At 40.5% G+C, this 21143-nt stretch overlaps 1 protein-coding gene across 1 annotated transcript in view; it reads right to left on the bottom strand.

The window, feature by feature from the left end:
- Positions 1-2953: 2953 nt before the first annotated feature.
- Positions 2954-21143, bottom strand: part of LOC111959548 (ankyrin repeat domain-containing protein 10-like) — a 31823-nt gene continuing 13633 nt past the window's right edge. Inside the window, exons 4-5 of the mRNA XM_023981185.2 lie at positions 9962-10230; positions 2954-6383 (exon numbers count right to left, since the gene is read on the bottom strand). Coding sequence (XP_023836953.1) covers positions 6088-6383; positions 9962-10230 — 565 coding nt within the window. The 3' untranslated portion in view covers positions 2954-6087. The remainder of the gene's footprint in view (positions 6384-9961; positions 10231-21143) is intronic.

Below are 21143 nucleotides of genomic sequence, written 5' to 3'. Positions count from 1 at the left end.
GTACAGTTGAAACTGCGATTCATCTTCTCCAGCGTGCCAGTGGCCATCGAAGGTGAGCATTTGCCCACTGAAGTCGGGCACGATGCCGAACTGCAGTCAGGTCAACACCCTGGTGAGGACGACAAGCACGCAAATGAGCATCAGTTTCTGACTGTTTGCGCAGATATTCTTCAGTTGTGCAAAGCCAGTTTCATCAGCTGTCTGGGTGGCTGGACTCAGACGATCCGCAGGTGAAGAGGCCGGATGTGGAGGTCCTGGGCTGGCGTGGTTACACGTGGTCTGCGGTTGTGAGGCCAGTTGAATGTACTGCCAAATTCTCTAAAACGATGTTGGAGGCGGCTTATGATAGAGAAATGAACATTAAATTATATAGCAACAGCTCTGGTGAATATTCCTGCAGTCAGCATTCCAATTGCACGCTCCCTCAAAAGTTGAGACATCTGTGGCATTATGTTGTGCCAAAATCACACATTTTAGAGTGGCCTTTTATTGTTCACAGCACAAGGTGTGCCTGATGTAATGATCATGCTGTTTAATATGCTTCTTGATATGCCACACCTGTCAGGTGGATGGATTATCTTGGCAAAGGAGAAATTCTCACTAACAGGGATGTAAAAAAATGTGTGTTCAAAATTTGAGCGAAATAAGCTTTTTGTGCATATGGAACATTTCGGGGATCTTTTGTTTCAGCTCACGAAACATGGGATCAACACTTTACATGTTGAGTTCATATTTTTGTTCAGTGTAGTTTCTTCTGACACCATGTATGGAGCAATCTTCAGAGTTCCCTACAAATGGATGTATCGGTGCCTTTCAGGCATTTCAGAGTGTTGATTGAGGACCTCTGCTGAGGAATATGATTGTTTTTTTAAGTGGGTTTTATTTAGGTAATCCCTTCGTATTTTTATTTCCTGTTTAATTTGTTGTGTAATTGTAAGATGCAGGGCTCCCTTGCAAAAGAGATCTTGAAGTCAATGGAACTCCATTAAAATAAATACATGCAATTCTCACCTGTGGTGTGTGATTCTAAGTTCTGGACAATTCAAGAGAATTATGCCAGTGCCCAACCAAGGTCCCATTGTTTGTGTCCATCTCATCTGTGTGGACTGTGGAGTGGGCATGGTCCCCAACCAGAGGTATAGGACCTCACATGGACAGAGCGTAAATCCATTGTCTGTGGCGTTCCCTTCCACTGCACGGGCAGATGCCGTTGCCAGGCTCCTGGGTGGTCTTATGGCGTTGAATAACACTCATAATGCAAAACACAGACATATTGCAGTAATTATTGGTTCATTGAGTACAACTCAAAACAACAATTTAACAAATGGGTTATGACATGTGCAATCCAACAGAGGCCCCAGTGCACACAGGGTAAGGTTCAGTTCACTTAATACAAAGTGAATTGCAATTCCCAATGTGAAAAATTGGAACTGGAATTTCAGTTGACTTATTGTGGATAAACTATGGGAGGAAATACACACTGCACAAAACATTAAGAACACCTACTCTTTCCATGACAGACTGACCATGTAAACTCTGATTCCTTAATGATGTTACAATGACCATATGAAAAAGGAACCACTCACTCCATGGTTTTAAGGCGTATGAATGCTTGTTGACATCAAGCATAAATGACAGGCAAACCGAGGGACGGCCTGACAACGGGGTCCTTCCAACTCCTTAGGAGCCGTGGTAGAGGAGCATGGTGCTGAACAGGGCATGTTTATACTGCTGATGGTGGTACTGCTGCTCTGCCTTCCCCGACGTCTGGTGTTCCACCTGGCTGCCTGCGTTACCAGTAGCAACCATGTGCTCAGCTGTATCCCTGTAGACGTGGTTCTGTACGATGTCGGCGGGGGCGATGGTAGAGCCGCTCGACGCGGTCCCCTCACACCCTAAACCTGCTGCTAGAGGGTCACCTGCCATTGGAAATCGGACACCTGGTCAAAATCATTTCAATGCTGGTTTTGCCAGTGCGGGGCCAAAACTTCCTGCTCACAGATGAGCAAAGATTTAAGAATTGATTTTGCACAACTATTACTGATGGAGATGAACATTTCAGAAACGGAAAACCTGACTACAGATTGCCAAATAGGTTCCAGTAAACCTCACAATCTTGTGTTACATCACTGTACAGTACTCTTCCTGGTTACATTGACACACAAACCCTGCTCGCCACTGCACTAGGGATTTGTTCGTAAATTCATTCTGGAGTGCCAGAGTGCAATCTGGGAGTTCGTAAATTCAGAGCATTGTCAAATTGCCCGTTAGTAAATTCAGAGTTTTGCTCTCGGAGCGTTCAGAGCGCACAGTGGAAGATCTGGCAGATGAGTAGGGTTGACCCGAGCGTTCTGACCTAACATCTTTAGTCAAGCACCCAAGCTAACTGGCTAATGTTGGCTAGCTACTTCCAGACACAAATGAGAGAACATCTCACACCGACCATTTTACTCGCACTAGCAGAGCTGGTTAGGCTGTTTCCATGTTATCCAGAGTGTTGGCGACTAACTGTGCTGCTGGCAACAACTTAATTGTGCTTTTTTGCAGACGTTTACTGACACCGGCCATATTCAACGGGTGTTGAGCGTTCGTAAATTCATAAGTTATTCTGCACTCTGGCACACTCAGATGAGTGCTCTGAAATCGGAATAGATAGCCAGAGTGAATTTACAAACGCACCCCTAGTTCCACCCCCTTCCCCCTCCCATTGGTTTAGCCATCATGCCAAAACAATCTATATGACAGCATAATCCTTAGAAATAAGATGACACAATTGAGGGGCTGCACAGCCTTCTCAATATCACTAGAGGGCACCAAACTACTCAGATATTCAGGTGAACTATAGAAAATATGAAATAATATTGCTTCTGTGTTTTCAGATGATTGTAGATAATTTTTTGTGTGCATGAGAAAGTAACAATTTAAGAGATAAATCATAGCCTCACCATCATAATGTTATTCAAAATAATTACCTTTTAATGAGTTTAAACCGTACAAAACTACTCCACACTGAGCGTCAGGTCTAATTTGCATCAATATATGCCATCTACTCATTAACATTTGTGATTCTGTACAGACTGAATAGTACTGCTGAGCGGATTGCTTGACCGAAAAATTGTCATGAAGCAGATGTATGCAGGGAGGGATTTAAAGTTTGTGACCAATACATTTATGAAGATTCCTATTTTTCCTTCTTAAAAAATTGCCTTAAGCAAGAGTAGCTTTGCCTTGCTTTATAAAAATTGTAGCACTACTAATCACGCTCATTTGTCATAGATCAACGTCTACATTTTGTCATTACTGCAGTTAGCAAAGCAATACAACAAAACACAAGCCAAATAAAGCTGCAAAAACCAGACACAATAGATAGGCTATACAGAAAAGCGTACAAAGTCCTTTCCTAGAAAAGTAGAATGAGAGAAGATGAGGGCACTAGGAGTGGCTAATCCAACCAAAGCCTCCAGTCTGCTAGCTAATAGGACAGGGTCAGGCCATATAGCACACCTTGGAAATACCTAAAAGCTCACATAATACAGAAAAGCTGCACAGTAAAGATGTATGTACTTTAAACATTAACGTAAAGACATGCTTTGGCATAACAAGGGAGTTCTTGTACAAAAAAAAATAGCTATGAGACAGAGTCACCACCAGAAATGTCCAAAAAGGTAGATTCTCTCAGGGGGATTTTTTTTWAAAAGCAAATAAAACAAAATATGCTTTCCCTTATTTTTTACTTTGAGGGCAGGAACATTCTCTAGAAGTCTCTTCATTCTGACATGAGATGGACAAATGTCTTTATTCCCTTATTGGCCAAAGTGGTGCAGCAACATTGCTACCACTAAATGCAGTACTGGATGTCTAACTCAGTGGTTCCCAACCGATGTTTAACACGCACTTATAAAATGGGACCTGTGGAATGCACATGGAATTTTTACTTTGGCACACTAGTGTCGGGTATATAATTTGTATCATTTTACTTAGTCTGTGAAAACCATTAAAACAGGAAAGTCTGATTAAGCTTAGCCGGAGTCATTTAATTCCTACTATAAGGCTCTGAGCTTAGCTATACCACAGCATGTGCAATAGAAACAAACAGAGCATGGCTTTGTGTCTTTGGTTGCAACTTTACAATGCAGAAACCCGCTTGTTTGTAGCGCAAACCGTTAAAAACTAAAGACATATTTAACCAGTAATACATTTTGTTATTTCTGATGCAGATTCGGGGACGCTCTTAAACGGGTAGAGGCCTTCACGGGTCCAAAAAGATGGATCCATTCTAAAATGTACCTGGGGTTTCTCATCCGGACCCGATATGCATAAATAAAATACAACTTTATAGAGACCCGTTTCGAACAGAACCGAGGACAACTAGACCTGATCGATAGTATGGACCTGATCGACACAGACCCGGTCCTGAAGCAACAGACAAGTACATTTTTAAGCTACTTTATTAACCGGAGCTGATAAAGCGCAAGGGAAGAGGTAGAGAGAAATGACGCTCTAGCAGGGGCCATGCTTTGTGGTAGGCTACTGTGAGTGTGCGTGAATGAGTGACACAGTAACAGGGCGGGAGACCGCAACCAACCAATCCGACTTGTGCTATAGTAGACTAATCGCTGCCATAGCTAGGTTATTTATCATCAAATATGATTAAGTACTAGTACCCGTTTTGACTGCATCAAACCAGGAGAAGCTATTTAGATCGCTAGCCACACTATTTGATGCTGCATGCGCTTTCCCGTCCTACACAGTTACAAACAACTCGCAGAGCTGTAGTGAAAGAAGCTGTCAAGGAAGTCTGTTTGTGTTTATACAGGACCTCCCGCCCTCACCTACAGTCAACGTGGATCTATACGGAGACCTCCGCATTTGAGTGGCGCACGCACGGCGATGCGGTACAGAGCTCAATTTGGCCTGTGCGTGCCCTCGGAGGCTCCGCAATTGTGTCACACCATCCATATGGTGCCTTGACCACAATTTCGGATCAAGCATACATACATTGGCTCTTATTATTGGCCAACAACAAGCTACACGTACCACTCTCGTAAAAAACAAAGAGCAGCAGCAAAAATTATACAATTTCTCTGTCTCTCTCTCTACTGCAGCATTCGTGTTCGAATTTATGTGGGTCCTAGCAGACAAGTCAGTTAAAATGASACATACCCAAGGCAATCATATCAGAGCCGACCCAGACCCCTGATATTATTAATCATTCTCGACCCGGACACGCTTGCGTACCAGATCTGGTCTGGGGATTCGTGTACAGCTGGATTCACGAAGACCTCTATTACACACACAATAACAATCATAAGTAAGGAACTATTTCAAACAAACCATATTTAATATATAAAAAACGCTTGTCACAGAAAATAGATTTGCTGTATGGGCCAGATAAAATAAGAGGTCATTACCACTAAATAAATGAATAGTGAAATGCTATCCCAACAAGGTGTGCCACGGTTAAAAAACAGCTGGGGACCACTGGTCTAACTTCATAAAGGTCAGAACTCTACCATTGCATATTCATGATGCAGAGGGAAACTTCAGTGCAGCCTCTAGGATTTGAACTAACCCGCCTCTAGGATTTGAACTAACCTAAGTCTAACCTCCCTATTCTTCTCCGTAAACCAAGTGAGGCTGGTTTCGGTAAGTTGTTCCCAAGGTGTGGGCGTTTCTACATCAAAGGAATGTAGATTAGAATTTTACAACATTATTACAGTTACCATTGGGAGTCACTCATCCTAAGGGGCTTTGCCAAAAACACAAGATTATTTAACAAGAATTGTGTGGATCATTCAAAGAACCTGGTATAACAACAAAACATAAAACKAATGTTTCTCTATCAATTAAGTATGGTATCAAGGCAATGTATTTCATAACATGTATGTAGAATACAATAAATTAACTATTTACGCCTTTATTTCTAGAACCGGAAATATATCATTATCATGCCAAGAACCCAACAATGGCACTAAAATTAATTCCATCAGTGAGAAAACATGGCCAGAGAGGGCCTGATGGACATTCTACCAAGATACAACCACTAGGAGGGTCAACACTCAACTCAATACATGCACTCTAAGGTCTCTACAGGTAGGCGTAGGAGTTAGTGCAGCGACAGGGGATCTGCATGGAGGCCACAGTGAAGATCTCCAGCTCCTTAGGGGCCGGTATGGACACCTCCACTCCCCCCTGGTCCTGCCCTTGGTCCACCAGGCCTGGCACCGGCGCAGACCCATTCATCCCAAACGCCAAGGGTCCTGGCCCACCTGAGCTCACTGCCGGCRGSGCTGACTCCATGCTCTCCTGGTGTATGCTCTCCATCAGGAACTCTCCGACACCGCAGACCGACCCATTCAGCATCCCCAGCGGCAGGCCCATACCTAGTTAGAGCAGTGGAGGTAGTGGTTGAGCATGTTGGGCTACCATCTAGAATACAACTAAATAAGAATACAATGACATACAGGTCAGAATACTCTACAGTCCCAAAGAGGCCATTCCATCATGCACAGGCTGTCTGGGCAGAAGGGGACACACTGGTATTTAGCATTTTAGAATAATCAACCTTACGCAGCGAGTCCAAAGTCCAATTTTATGCTTTATCATTCAGGAATAAAAATCAGCCACTGACCCATTTTGATTCCCTACAGCCTGTATCAACTTCCTGGCAACATCTCAAAACTCTGCTCCAGAGTATGCAGAAGTCCAATAAAACAAGCAGATGCTTTTACATGTCAACATCAGAGGCCTGGCAAACAGCAAAGGGTAAGTCCCCTGCCACCGCCTTCTTCCTCATACTGCTCCTTCTAACTGCACAATTAAGTAAACAATGTATTCTACCAGTTTCTCATATGGGCTAGGCCAGTTTAATCATGGTTTTACAACAGGATTTTAGAATCTGAAAGGTTTTATGACACGCTTTGCTTTATTACACATAATTAGGTAAGGAGAACATTCAGTCAGGAATAGGGCTGCAAATGGAGCTAAACTACTGGAAACTTTCAAAAGTTTACCAACATTTTGGTAACTTAAAGTATTTATTTTATTTTGTCAGACGACATCTAGTGCCCTTTTTTGGGTACTTCAGATTATCACAGGTGTCCATCTCTGGCCAACAAACATATATAAAATAAGATGATTTTCAAACAAAAGGGTATGACAAAGCTGTAAACATTATCCTAAATATAACCCATCAACTTAGTGAATACCATTGGTGTTAAATGAGGGCTTCAGCATGAAATATCCCTAATATACACACCCGGTCAAAAGTTTGGACACACCTATGGTGTGGGTTTTTCAAGGGTTTTTCTTTATTTTTAATATTTTCTACATTGTAGAATAATAGCAAAGACATCAAAACTATGAAATAACACACATGGAATCATGTAGTAACCAAAAAAAGTGTTAAGCTTTGCACACTTGGCATTCTCTTAACCAGCTTCATGAGGAATGTTTTTCCAAAAGTCTTGGAGTTCCCACATATGCTGAGCACTTGTTGGCTGCTTTTCCTTCACTCTGCGGTCCAACTCATCCCAATCCATCTCAATTGGGTTAAGGTTGGGTGATTGTGGAGGCCAAGTCATCTGATGCACTCTCCTTGGCCAAATAGCCCTTACACAGCCTGGTGGTGTGTTTTGGGTCATTGTTATGTTGAAAAACAAATGATAGTCCCACTAAGCGCAAACCAGATGGGATGGCGTATCGCTGCAGAATGCTTATGTAGCCATGCTGGTTAAGTGTGCCTTGAATTCTAAATAAATCACAGACAGTGTCACCAGCAAAGCACCCCCACACCTCCTCCATGCTGCACGGTGGGAACCACACATGCAGAGATAATCCGTTCACCTACTCTGCATCTCACAAAGACAAGGCAGTTGGAACAAAAAACATCAAATTTGGACTCCAGATCAAAATGACAGATTTCCACCGGTCTAATGACCATTGATCGTGTTTCTTGAAGAAGTCTCTTATTATTGGTGTCCTTTAGTAGTGGTTTCTTTGCAGCAATTCGACCATGAAGGCCTGATAAACCTCCAGACGAGCTTCAATGCCATACAACACTCCTTATGTGGCCTCCAACTGCTCTTAAATGCAAGCAAAACTAAATGCATGCTTTTCAACCGATCGCTGCCCGCACCCAACCGCCCGCCCATCTAGCATCACTACTCTGGACGGTTCTGACTTAAAATATGTGGACAACTACAAATACCTAGGTGTCTGGTTAGACATCTATAAGACTTTGCTCGGTAAAGCCCCGCCTTATCTCAGCTCACTGGTTACCATAGCAGCACCCACCTGTAGCACGCGCTCCAGCGGGTAATTTCACTGGTCACCCCCAAAGCCAACTCCTCCTTTGGCCGCCTTTCCTTGCAGTTCTCTGCTGCCAATGACTGGAATGAATTGCAAAAATCACTGAAGCTGGAGACATATCTTCCTCACTAACTTTAAGTATCAGCTGTCAGAGAAGCTTACCGATCTTTGCATCTGTACATAGCCCATCTGTAAATAGCCCACCCAACTACCTCATCCCCATATTGTTATTTATTTTTTTACTCCTTTACACCCCAGTAACTCTACTTGCACATTCATCTTCTGCACATCTATCACTCCAGTGTTAATGCTAAATTGTAATTATTTAATCTCTATGGCCTATTTATTGCCTTACCTCCCTAATCTTTCTACATTTGCACACACTGTATATAGATTTTTCTATTGTGCTATTAACTGTACGTTTGTTTATCCCATGTGTAACTCTGTTGTTTGTGTCGCACTGCTTTGCTCTATTTTGGCCAGGTCGCAGTTGTAAATGAGAACTTGTCCTTAACTGACCTACCTGGTTAAATAAAGGTGAAATAAAAAATGTATAATAAATTCACAGTCTCCTCTGAACAGTTGATGTGTTTGGTCTGTTACTTGAACTCTGTGAAGCATTTATTTGGGCTGCAATTTCTGAGGCTGGTAACTCTAATGAACGTATCCTCTGCAGTAGAGGTAACTCTGGGTCTTCCTTTCCTGTGGCGGTCCTCATGGGAGCCAGTTTCATCATAGCGCTTGATTGTTTTTGCGACTGCACTTAAAGAAACTTTCAAAGTTTCTTGAAATGTTCCGGATTGACTGACCTTCATGTCTTAAAGTAACGATGAACTGTTGTTTCTCTTTGCTTATTTGAGATGTTCTTGCATTAATATGGACTTGGTCTCTTACCAAATAGGGCTATCTTCTGTTTACCACCCCTACCTTGTCACAACACAACTCATTGGCTCAAACGCATCAAAGAAAGAAATTCCACAAATTAACTTTTAACAAGGCACACCTGTTAATTGAAATGCATTCCAGGTGACTACCATATGAATCTGGTTAAGAGAATGCCAAGAGTGTGCAAAGGGTGGCTACATTGAAGAATATGAAATATATTTTGATTTGTTTAAAACTTTTTTGGTTACTACATGATTACTATATGTCATTTCATAGTGTTGATGTCTTCACTATTATTATACAATGTAGAAAATAGTAAAAATGAAGAAAAACCCTTGAATGAGTAGGTGTGTCCAAACTTTTGACTGATACTGTATATTTTACACACTTATTTTACTATGTCAATAATTCTTTGTTGTAAACATTTTGGCTCAACTGGTGGTGAAAAAAGTAATCAGTAGTTTATAGAATAAAACAAAAATGTTTATTTTACCCAAACACATACCTATAAATAGTAAAACTGATCATGTTGCAGTGGTCTCAATTTTTTCCAGAGCTGAACAAAGTATAAAGTATAAATTAGCAAAATTACCAGATTGCAGAAGATGCCGGTAACTTTGGTAAATTACCAGTTTTCTTTGCAACCATAGTCAGGAGAGATGAATCTCCCTAAAACTCTTGCTCATTAAAAGTCACTGGAATACGTAAATAATCCCTCGCAAATTGAAGTTATTTTTTATAGAGTATTAAAACTGCAAAAATCTACCGTCAGTTCTGGCCTTCTTGATTTGATTGGCTTCCATGTTATCAAACGATCTCTTTCTATTGGGTGCCCCGTTAAGGAGGCTCCGCCCTTGGATGAGAGGGTGGGAGTGGCCTCCGTTCTGGGTGGTACCGTTCAGACAGAAGCCGTTAAGCTGGGTCTGGGTCAGGTTCTGCTGCAGGTTCTGCGCATTGGAGAGCATCTCAGCACATTCGCGGAACCCCTGGGCATGGGCCAGGTCAGCGGCGGACAGCCCACTAGCGTTCCTCATACTGCGCAATAAGAGAAGAGAGCATTAGAGAAACCTACGCCCTGCCATAGCCAGGGATCACACACACACAAAAATCCCTGACTGCCTCTATTACACTAACCTTGCACATCTTCACTACCATTATCTCTTTATGGGATAGATGACAACTGATCCTTTTAGATATTTTTCCCCAGAAATGAAATGCATCTGGAAATAAAAATCTCACATCTCTTTTTTTAAATGAAAATGTAGAGCTGTCCACCGCAAGAGAACATGATAAATAACTATGAATATGCACACATTTGAAAAATGCCTGAATCAGGAGACCAAAGTCATTCCCACATCCCAGAAATGTTGATACATTTCAAAGACGCAAAACATTGAGTGGAAGAAATGCACGTCCTTGGAGATAATGGACAAGTTCATTCTGATTGACGGTGACCTCAAAAGAAATACATAATAGTCAAAAAGAGGAAAAGTTATACAAGGTGGTGTTCTGAAAACAGCACTTGATTTTCAGGTACAGATATGTTGAACAGGGACAAAATCATGGTATCAAGTCATCAAGTCCACCTTGCAGAAAATGTATGTGCATGTATGTGTGTGTATGTGAGACGTAAATATGAGTGAGTGGGTGTGTGAAGCTAACAAAGTGTCTCTAAAAAAGCTGAATAATAGTTAAATTCTTGCTAAAGTGAATAGAGACTGGCAACACAGGATCAAAGTTCTGCTTATATGGTCCAAAGGCAGTCCACAAGACAGGCTTCAGGGTCCTCCAACTCTTCATTGGTCACAGGGAAAGCTAGGTTTTTTTTCAGTACATTCATGTTCATGATTTGATGCAGATGGAAGAAGAGACAGAAAGACAGGGATAAAAATGGAAAAGCATAAGAGAAGAAAAGAGATTCAGCAGAGTAATCTTCAAGGAACAGGGATGACGAAAGATGTCCTTTCTTCCAGGATAGAAAAGCAAAAATTAGACAATATGTTGGAGCTCTACAGTGCCACTCACTGTTTAAGAAGAGGGAGAAAAAATATTGAAAACAGACAATGTCAAAGCAGCCGGCATCCAATCAGAAGGAACCAATAAAGGTTAAGAAAACAACAACCATTCATGTTGGTATCACAGCAGACACCAAAAAGACCTATGGATGATTTGGTCTCAGATTCAGGCGTGTGCATAACAGATAGTCTGTTTAGTCATTTCCTGTTGCCACTATAAACCTGTAATAAACCTACAGTAGGACTTTATGAATGAGCAAACAGCAATGCAGTGAGCATAGCTGATCATGATTTCCATAATGCTTATAGATATGCTAACCAGAAGACAAGGATGTCACTGGGTGGGTAACAATTCAGAGCATCAGTGTTTGAGCTGTTTTCTGTGTCTGGACTTCTAAAATCAGTTGGGTAAAAAGGTAAAAGGGATAAGTGAGCATCAAAGCAAATTAGTCTAAAAAGATAGGACTACTCTAACCTGGCTACTAAGCCAAAATTGGCCAACTAAAGCGATAAGACAGGGCCAAACCAGTGACCTACTTCTAAGTAGGTCATAAACAAAAACAGACACCAGGTATAGAATTGCCTGGTCACTGTTCCTGTCCTGGCATGTGCTGTAGCAGACCAAAAAGATTCCCTTGTAAGGATTGAGGTCTGCGCTGCCATGGAAATGGTTCAATTCATTTCCAGGAAGTGTCTCAAAAAATACTCTAAGCTAACAGAGGCCCGAAACTTGACTGTTTGGATGCCAATCGCCAAACATTTCTGCTGGCTAATGGGAGAACCATTCTGCACTTGTTGTTCCGAGGCTAAACACCATTGGATTCCGTGGCTAAATAATTTTCCAAGGTGAACAACCAGGTCTTTGTAAGGGGAAGAGGGAATTCGAGGCAGGTCCCCCGTATTGATTTAACTTTTTGTTGTGTTATTTAGAAATGAGAAACACTTGACCTTGTGGGCAGTCTCTGCCTCATATAGATTGCAATGATGCACTACGCAAATTACCTGCTACTGCAGTGTTGCTGTAAGGGGTTGTAGGACGTCGTTGAAAAGACATGTAAAAAAAAAAAAAAAAAAAAAAAAAAATACTTTCCAGACGTTGAAGTTGGGTTCAATTTAGGTTCTGTATGAAAGATGAAAATACGTATTTTCCATATGTTTAAAATGCATATTTTCCAGGATGTTGAAAAGGTATCTTTTCCAGACGTTGAAAAATATGTATTTTCCCGATGTTGAAATCAGGCAATTTTTTGGTTCTGAATTAAAGTTGAAAATATGTCATTTATAGACGTCTATGATTGGTTCAGATTTTGGACTGCACAAAAAAAAAGACGACCAAAAAGGCATTAGTGTTGGTCCGTGCTTACTGACATATAGCCTACAGTTTTGCCTGAGTTTATGTTAAGTTTATGAATGCCCATCTGTGTGGGAAGCCTACCACTTGTAAAACACCCAAAAAAGACACCCGCTCCAGACAGGAACAAAGAGAGACGTTGGCTCGTGCTTATTGGGGTGTAGCCTGCCATGACTGCCACAATGGAATTGTATGAATGCCCATCCATGTTGTAGGCCCACCATTAGTAAAACAGGCTGTTGCATAGGCTTTATTAGTCATAAATGCTGTGACTAATCAATTTAAGCTCTGAATATCAGATATCCATCTTTATCAGGAGTTATCGTAAGCCTATTTGCAATGTGTTTACACTGCGGGAAATGCAGAAGTATTTTATTTTGTGCTATAACCAGCTTGTCAAACATTGACGGATACAAACGTGAAACTACTGATCATGACAATGTTTTTAGGATTGTTTGTTAACATGACAACGCATTTTATATTTGATTGGGTGCCATTTAGGTTAGGCTATTTGATCAGAGAAACCTGCATGTAAAAACTGTCAGTGTCATTACATCGTCATACATTTTATCCACAGCCTGTAGGCTACAGAAAAGACCACACTAACATATTCTATATTTGCTACACGATTTAAGTCAAAAACTGACGTAATGTTGGTGCAACACCGCAGCGAGGGGTCATTAGACGAGCACCCTGAAGAGGCGCGCTGGGAATGGACAAGCAAAATATTTTGCTCCCCTGCCTTTGCCAAAGTGGGCACTGCTTATCACAGGGCGGCATCAGTGTTCATCTATAAAGCCCATATGCCACTGGTTGAGTGAAATTATCATTGTTTTGGGGCCGAATTATGTCAAGTTTTGTGTGTTGTTGTTGGAGGTGCGTCTTGGTCAGTTTAGCTCAGAAAATGCCTCCCTCGTCATTCTGCCGCCATTGCCGGCCTCCTAATCCTGCCTAATGAGCGGGCCGGACGTGCGTAGGATCATTCGCAGTGCTTAAAAAGTATTGTGAGCCATAATATGAATATACAAATATGAGTTATAAATGTGAATAAAGTGAAAGGTGTAGCAACCCAGTGACATCCATGAAGAAATATATACTCTCCAGTTTAGATACTGTTGTTCACTCATTCATAAACTCAGTGCTTTGTCTTTCTTACAATCCCTAGAACTATCTTAATGTGTACAAAGTCAAAACAATAAATTAAATCAAAATGCACTGTAATTAACGTGCTTAAGATCACATTCCTCTGTTGAATAAAAATAAAAATCACACATGATTAACTTGCATACATATCCCATTCCCCCCATTCTGACTCAGTTTGAAAAAACAAAAATTAACGCTTCCAAGAGATCCCACCTTCAAGCAAAAGCTTTGTTTATATAGAAATTGTGAGCATGTACTGTAGACTGACGGGTCTCACTAAGAGGAGTAACAATCATTCACGGTGCCAGAGAATCTAATACAACCAGTGTAGGGAACATTATGTGTACAAAGAACATGACACCAAAGTATTCTGCTCTGGCTTCTGATAAATTGCCTATTTTTGTATTAGTAATCAGGTAACATTTCAACCCAACACTAAGTGAATTTGTTGAAGGGACAAACAGGATATACTGTAGTTTATGATCAACCAAACAAAACGTAATATGTGTATTATATGTCATGTGTATTATAAACATATACAGTTAGAAACCAATCTTCCGGTCTAGTTTTAACTGAAATATGACCAAAAATAATGAGCTACTGATGAAAGGATGTGTTCTTATATTAGGAAATAAATAAAAGCAGGCACTAAAAAAAGGTCAGAGTTGAGAAACAATCCCAACAATAATCCCTATTCCTGTCCCAGTTAGTTAAAAATGAAAGTCTAACCCCTCCAACCTTACTATCCTATCCTATCCCATCCCATCCCACCCCAGGCCTGGACCCACCCCCTGCAGTCACTGACAAACACCTGAGGTTTCATTAAAAGAATAGTTCAGGATTTTGGCAATTAAGAGGTAGTTTCGCGAGCCAATGCTAACTAGCATTAGAGCAATGACTGGAAGTCGACAGACTTCAAGTCATTGCGCTTCCTTCAAACTGCACGCAGAGACATAAAATGGTATCAACGGGTTCATCGGACTCAGGGGAAGTAGATCAAAGGCCCCATGGCCAAAAACCCAAACTATCCATTTAAAGTAGAGGGATTAAAAAAGAGAAAAAAGGATAGCTAGCAACTCCATCTCCTTGAACTAGACTCATTTATTATGGATCAAATTAGACTGACTAAGATCCTTTTAAAAAGGTTGCTTCTCTTTTCTCAGAACAAACTGCAAAAGTGTTCTTCATTACGAGAAAAAAAAAATGGTTAGAAAATTAGAGAACATGGGCTTGAAGAAGGAATCATGGAAATAACATTCCAAAAACATGTATGATAGTGACTTTTGGTTGAACATAATCACACAAAATGTTTGCTAATTGTATGTCAGCAGATGCTGGAGTAACTGATAGGATACCATTCACCCAAAAGTATCAATGTGACAGGTTATAAGCTATTTTTAAGCCACACAACCACAAGTAACACTAATATAGGCTTAACCCATACATTTTCACTGGTTTTAAAGAACTAAAGAATATAGTCCAATAAGTTAAAAGGATTGAAAATGTAAAAATAATAGCTAAAATATATAAGATTTATATAATATTATTAATTACCAGTAGAACCACATGTTCCCATTCACTTAAATAATAAAAACACTTGTAAAAATCCTAATTACGTTATTACAATCAATTATCTGCATAATAAAGTTAAAGATGTGGATGCAACACATAGGTAGATATAAAGACACAGTAAGAATCAAAATATTACGGATTTGTTTTATGTGGTGCCTTGTTCCTTTGTACACATAGTGCCCCCCATTAGATCTTTCATAGGGCTACAGTTTAAATCAGATTTCTGGCCAGACTTGATGCCAGTGTGTTTATGGTTTAACTCCTCATTTGTCAGTATCATGCCATGTTGTTTGGAATGACAACAACAATGCGAGTTGGATATGGCAGAAACAGACTGGCATCCAGTCTAGCTTCTGGCACCAAGCATATGAAAAACTTCCAACATAGGCAATGGAGCCATTGTGAACAACCATTCAAGTAAATTGTGCTTGTATCATGAACCCTCAAAGTGAATATCAGCATTCGGAAGATTAGTTTATGAAATCCTGCTGGACGATTTGCTCTTAACACTACATACATGACCTCTAGCTACTGAAATACAACTGCAGAGACAAACGGAAAATATATAAATGTCTCTTGAAAATGTGTGTCAACGTAGCAATTCATTATTGCACTTGAATGAGTCTGTAGATAACGTTACAATCTTATCATAATGGCCCTTTGACTCAAGCACAGTTATGGACAGATGATCCATCCAGACGAAGCGATAATGTCTAATCGGAACTTTGGATCCTCAATAAGTTCAGCTGGATCAGATGTTTCACTTTAAATTCACCATTATTAGAGTAGATACAAATCTTACATGTGTAGTTTTAAGTGTATGAAAATCTCTGCTATGCATTTCATGCTTATTTGCATGTTAACGAGAAATATAATGTTAAAATATAGGGAAAAAAAGAAATAAATCAGCCACAAGAGCATTAGTGAGGTAGGGCACTGATGTTGGGTGATTAGGCAGTCGGCGTACCAATTCATCCCAAAGATGTTCGATGGGGTTGAGGTCAGGGCTCTGTGCAGGCCAGTCAACTTCATCCACACAGATCTAGACAAACCATTCCTGTGTGGACCTCGTTGTGCACAGGGGCATTGTCATGCTGAAACAAGAAAGGGCCTTCGCCAAACTGTTGCCACAAAGTTAGAAGCAGAGAATCGTATGCTGTAGCGTTAAGATTTCCCTTCACTGGAACTAAGGGGCCATAGCCCGAACCATGAAAAACAGCCCCAGACCACTATTCCTCCTCCACCAAACTTTACAGTTGGCACTATGCATTCAGGCAGGTAGCGTTCTCCTGGCATCCGCCAAACCCAAAGTTGTCCGTTGGACTGACAGATTGTGACAGACGATTTTTACACTCTACGCACTTCAGCAATCCCGTTCTGTGAGCTTGTGTGGCCTACCACTTCACAGCTGAGCCGTTGTTGCTCCTAGGTTTCCACTTCACAATAAAAGCACTTACAGTTGACCGGGAATTTGACAAACTGACTTGTTGTAGAAGGTGCCACGTTGAAAGTCACTGAGCTCTTCAGTAAGACCATTATACTGTCAATGTTTGTCTATGGAGATTGCATGACTGTGTGCTCGATTTTATACATCTGTTAGAAACGGGTGTGGCTGAAATAGACAAATTTGAAGGGGTGTCCGCATGCAAATACTTTTGTACTATATAGTGTAAGGGTCTCCATAGAAACACCTCTATTTTGGGAACACTATTCTGAAAGTTCTGTTAAAGCCTGATAATGTAGCATTTCCCTTCACAGGATCAGAGCGGCACTGGAGAAACTCTATTTTAGTTGCTCTAACTGCATTTGTCATCTTGGCTTTAAACCGTCAATAGACAAAAAGGAAATCCCCCTTCCCCCTGTGAATTATATTTGGAGACAGGTCCCACAATAATGGTAACCTGGTTTCTGGGATGAGTCAAAAACATCCACAGTGGCCAAATGTATTAATATACCAACATATGTCAGGACATTTGATTTTGTGCATTTTAATGTTTTTTCTTAAACTCAGATCTCACATCACTGAATGTTGTAAATGTGCCTACTAATGATGAATGTCCAATAGAAACGTAAAAACATACTCAGTTAAGCTAAGTGGGTTTTTGATCCTGCAGCTCTTCGGAAGTTTTCAGCTATGGTTCTTAGTCTCTGGCGTAACTCATCACATAGCTCAGCACGGGAGCCAATCGAATGACGCCAGAGCTGACATGAACAACAATAGACTGATTGCCGTCTTGCTCAGGGCAATTCCCTTAGATAAGGGAGGCCTTGCATCCCCCCCTCCTTCCCCTGAATTCTAGCCAACTACATTCCATCTCCCACCCTCTCCCATTTGTTTCCTGTAGTTACAAAGTGATCCATTTAGATTTTTGTTTAACTGCAAAGTTTCTGCTGAATACATAGTTCAGGTCGAGAAGAGAGCGGTAAATGAACACCAACTTTATTTGAAACACAATGATATCTACAATCACACTCATGTCCTGTTACTGAGACCCGTCATATGTGTGTGAATGCTAAAGGGTGATACAGTACCTTGAATAATCAGACTGTTGGATTCAAAATGGTCTATAATTAAGCAATAAGGCCCGAGGTGGTGCGGTATATGGCCAATATACCACAGCTAAAGGCTGTTCTTATGCATAACGGAACGTGGAGTGCTAGAACACAGCCCTTAGCCGTGGTAGATTGGCCATATATCACAAACCCCTGAGGTGCCTTATTGCTAATATGAACTGATATCAACATAATTAGAGCAGTAAAAATAAATGTTTTGTCATACCCATGGTATTCGGTCTGATATACCACGGCTTTCAGCCAATCAGCATTCATGGCTTGAACCACCCAGTTTATAATACAGGATGACCATGTCCGAAACTGAATAGTAAGTAAGGAAGCGTTAATTTATCTTTTAAATGCCTGGTATGCTTTGCTTTTCAGTTGTGAACACACAACCACTGCCTTCTGTTGCTAGCCTATCACCTTCGAGAGAGATCCTAAAAATCATGCTGACCTGTAACTTACATAGGACTAATTAAAAGATCACTAATCATAAAATGGGTCCTATGGTTAGTTTACAAATAAAATACAGGGACAGGTAATATTAAGCAAAGCATGCAGGTCTAAACATGTCTAAAGAAATCAAACTATTTAAAAGATATTCATAATCATAAATGTCCTAGCATTAAAACCAATCACCGCATGAAATACCTCAACAGTTTGCCAGTTTGTAGATAGGAAGCGATAGTGAGAACACTCAATGCCACAACAGTACGGCTATCCCAGGGAACGGGGCAGACTCTGCAGTGTCTATTCTCCCCCTTTTCTAGGATTACTTGAAAAAATCAAGTCATTTCGAATTCAATGGCTGCAAAACATTGAGATGTGGAGGTTTCTGAGTCTTATTTGTTGACAGTACAAAAAAGAAGAGATCATACGTTTTTCTATTAAGTATTTTTTTCTCTTCTTATTGCCACTTTCATAAGAGAAAATGTGACAGAAGATCAGATAATCAAAACAGATCTTACGGTATATCATAGAAATGGGTTAATACTGAAGGTGACATTCAAAAACAGAACAGGTTCTTCTATACAGCAAAATATTTATAGCATTATAATGTTAGCATTATATACAGTTAAATAGTATGACCCTAGTGACTGCTCTACTCTGGACTATTCTCTATCCACTACACTACCCAGAGTGATTCTCTATTCTACTGAGCTTACCCCCTAGAGTAGCTCATTGTAAAACCCTAAAAGTGCTTGAGGCTCATGACAAGAAATTCAAAAGGAGAATCCAAAAGTGAAATTAAATAAAGTATGATGTTTTAGGGTCAAAACGATCTATGCATGTTTCTAGATATTTAAGGTTTTGATTGTGAATTATGCTATTTTTTCCCCACGTCAAAATCAAAATGGATAACTATTTGAATGAAACAAACACTAATTAATATTCATTGCCCTATTATGATGGTGACGTAAAACCATACATTTATATATTTGAATAAACCAGAACTTTTGGCCTGAAATTCCCTAACAAGGAAGTTACCACTTGCTGCACCATGTATGTATTGTTGAAGAATATGTGTGATTAATGATACCAAGAGATTGGGTAAATGATCTGGAAAGAGGGCAGTAGTGTAAACGTTGATGGGGGAAAAAACAACTGAATCAACGATAGAAGACAACCAAGCTTCTGTAAGTATGTCGGCTGAGATATTCATGGTTTGTGCAGGACGATTCAACATGATTAGGGCACAAGAAAAGCACCTGTCCAGAATAATGGGCCATGGTCCTTGTCAATGTACTGCCACTGACAAACAAATAGAAAAGTAGGTCATCGTCTTACTACGTTGAATTTGATGCAGAAAACACTATGATAGATGGTTGATTTTTTTATTAGAAAAGTATCCTCTTTCAGATAGGCTATTCGAGATGGTTCAGGGACAAACCCACAAAGAAGGACATGCTCCATGGCTTCAGAGATTTCACAAGAGAATGAAAATATTTCATTAAAATCACACATACTGTGATAAGATGACGCAGACAGATATGGCAGCTCTGCTTCTAGCGCCTAAGCACAATCATTTTGCTACACCTACAATAACGTTTGCTAAATATGTGTATGTGACCAACAAAATGAGATTTTATTTGATTTATATCAAGGTTATGGTCAACATACTTTGCTCTATCTTCAAGGGAAGTCATTCTAGCTGCTCTTCATGTTGTGGAGGTTTGAGAAGCCTAATTTGCTAAGGCTCTGAAGAAAATCATGTAGCACATTAATGTAGCGGTACTGGTCAGTTAAATAGTAAAGGTCAGTCTGGGAGGGGAGGGGGCAATGGGCAGCAGACAAGAGCTCAAATGTCCAAGGAGAAGGTCATTCTAAGTTTAGGTCACAGCGACGACCAGTAGAGTGGCATAAAGCGGGAGGGAAAAGAGTACTGGGGCAAAGTGACGAAGCAGAAAAAACCCAGCGCAACTTCTGTGATTGGTAAAGGTTGAAATGTCCTCTTCAGAAGTGAGAAAGAGCTCTGTTTATGACAGTGAGAGATATGATACTAGAAATATGAATGATGTGTGCAGCAGCAGAAACAGGGGGATGAGTTTGACCAAGGAATATCAGATCAAATCACAGTTTGATTAAGAACAAAAGCAAGTTTTAGAGTATTTTAGTTCACCCATATTAGTTATTTTCAAATAAATATAGTGTTAGCACAATGACTGGAAGTCTATGGGATCTGGTAGCATGCTGGAGATGCTTTGGCTCAACGATTGTGAATGTCACAGTGAAGGGAAAGAGGATGGGCTGTTCATGTATAGACAAGGGAACATTCTCAGAATGGAATCATCCTTGTGGAACTGTGCCATGTAACACAGTGACAACAGAGTGCCTCGCTAATGGTGGCGGTTGGTGCGGGAGTCATCCGTTACTAGAGCATCAAAGAATGTGTGTGTGTGCGTTTGTCTGACAGTCACACCAGACAGCAGCTTAGACAAAGTATTYTGAGTGTCGGATAACAGGTTTAAAATGGTTGGGTGCATTTAATAGTTCAATATTCTCCCTATTCTACAGAAAATTATTTGAAAAGGTAAACTTATAGTTGGTAACAGTGGGAAATTGCAATATTGCGGCATATGATTAGAACAAATATTAATCTGCCTGGCACAGACATAACTTCCAGTATTCAAAGGAAGCAGCTGCGGAAACCTGCCACAAATGGCACCAGTCTGTATTGGAATGTCTGTGTGCAACTAAGAGCTATGTTTACAGTAGCTAGAGCTGGCTGGTCAACTACAGGCCCAGTAACAACCTTATGTTTGTAGAAGCTATTTAAAGCTGAACGCATTTATGTAGCACTGCCACTTATA

Source organism: Salvelinus sp. IW2-2015, linkage group LG36, assembly GCF_002910315.2.
Source record: "Salvelinus sp. IW2-2015 linkage group LG36, ASM291031v2, whole genome shotgun sequence".
NCBI classification, from domain to species: Eukaryota; Metazoa; Chordata; class Actinopteri; order Salmoniformes; family Salmonidae; genus Salvelinus; species Salvelinus sp. IW2-2015.
The sequence above is the reverse complement of the archived record's forward strand: the minus strand, read 5'-3'. Positions and strand labels throughout refer to the sequence as shown.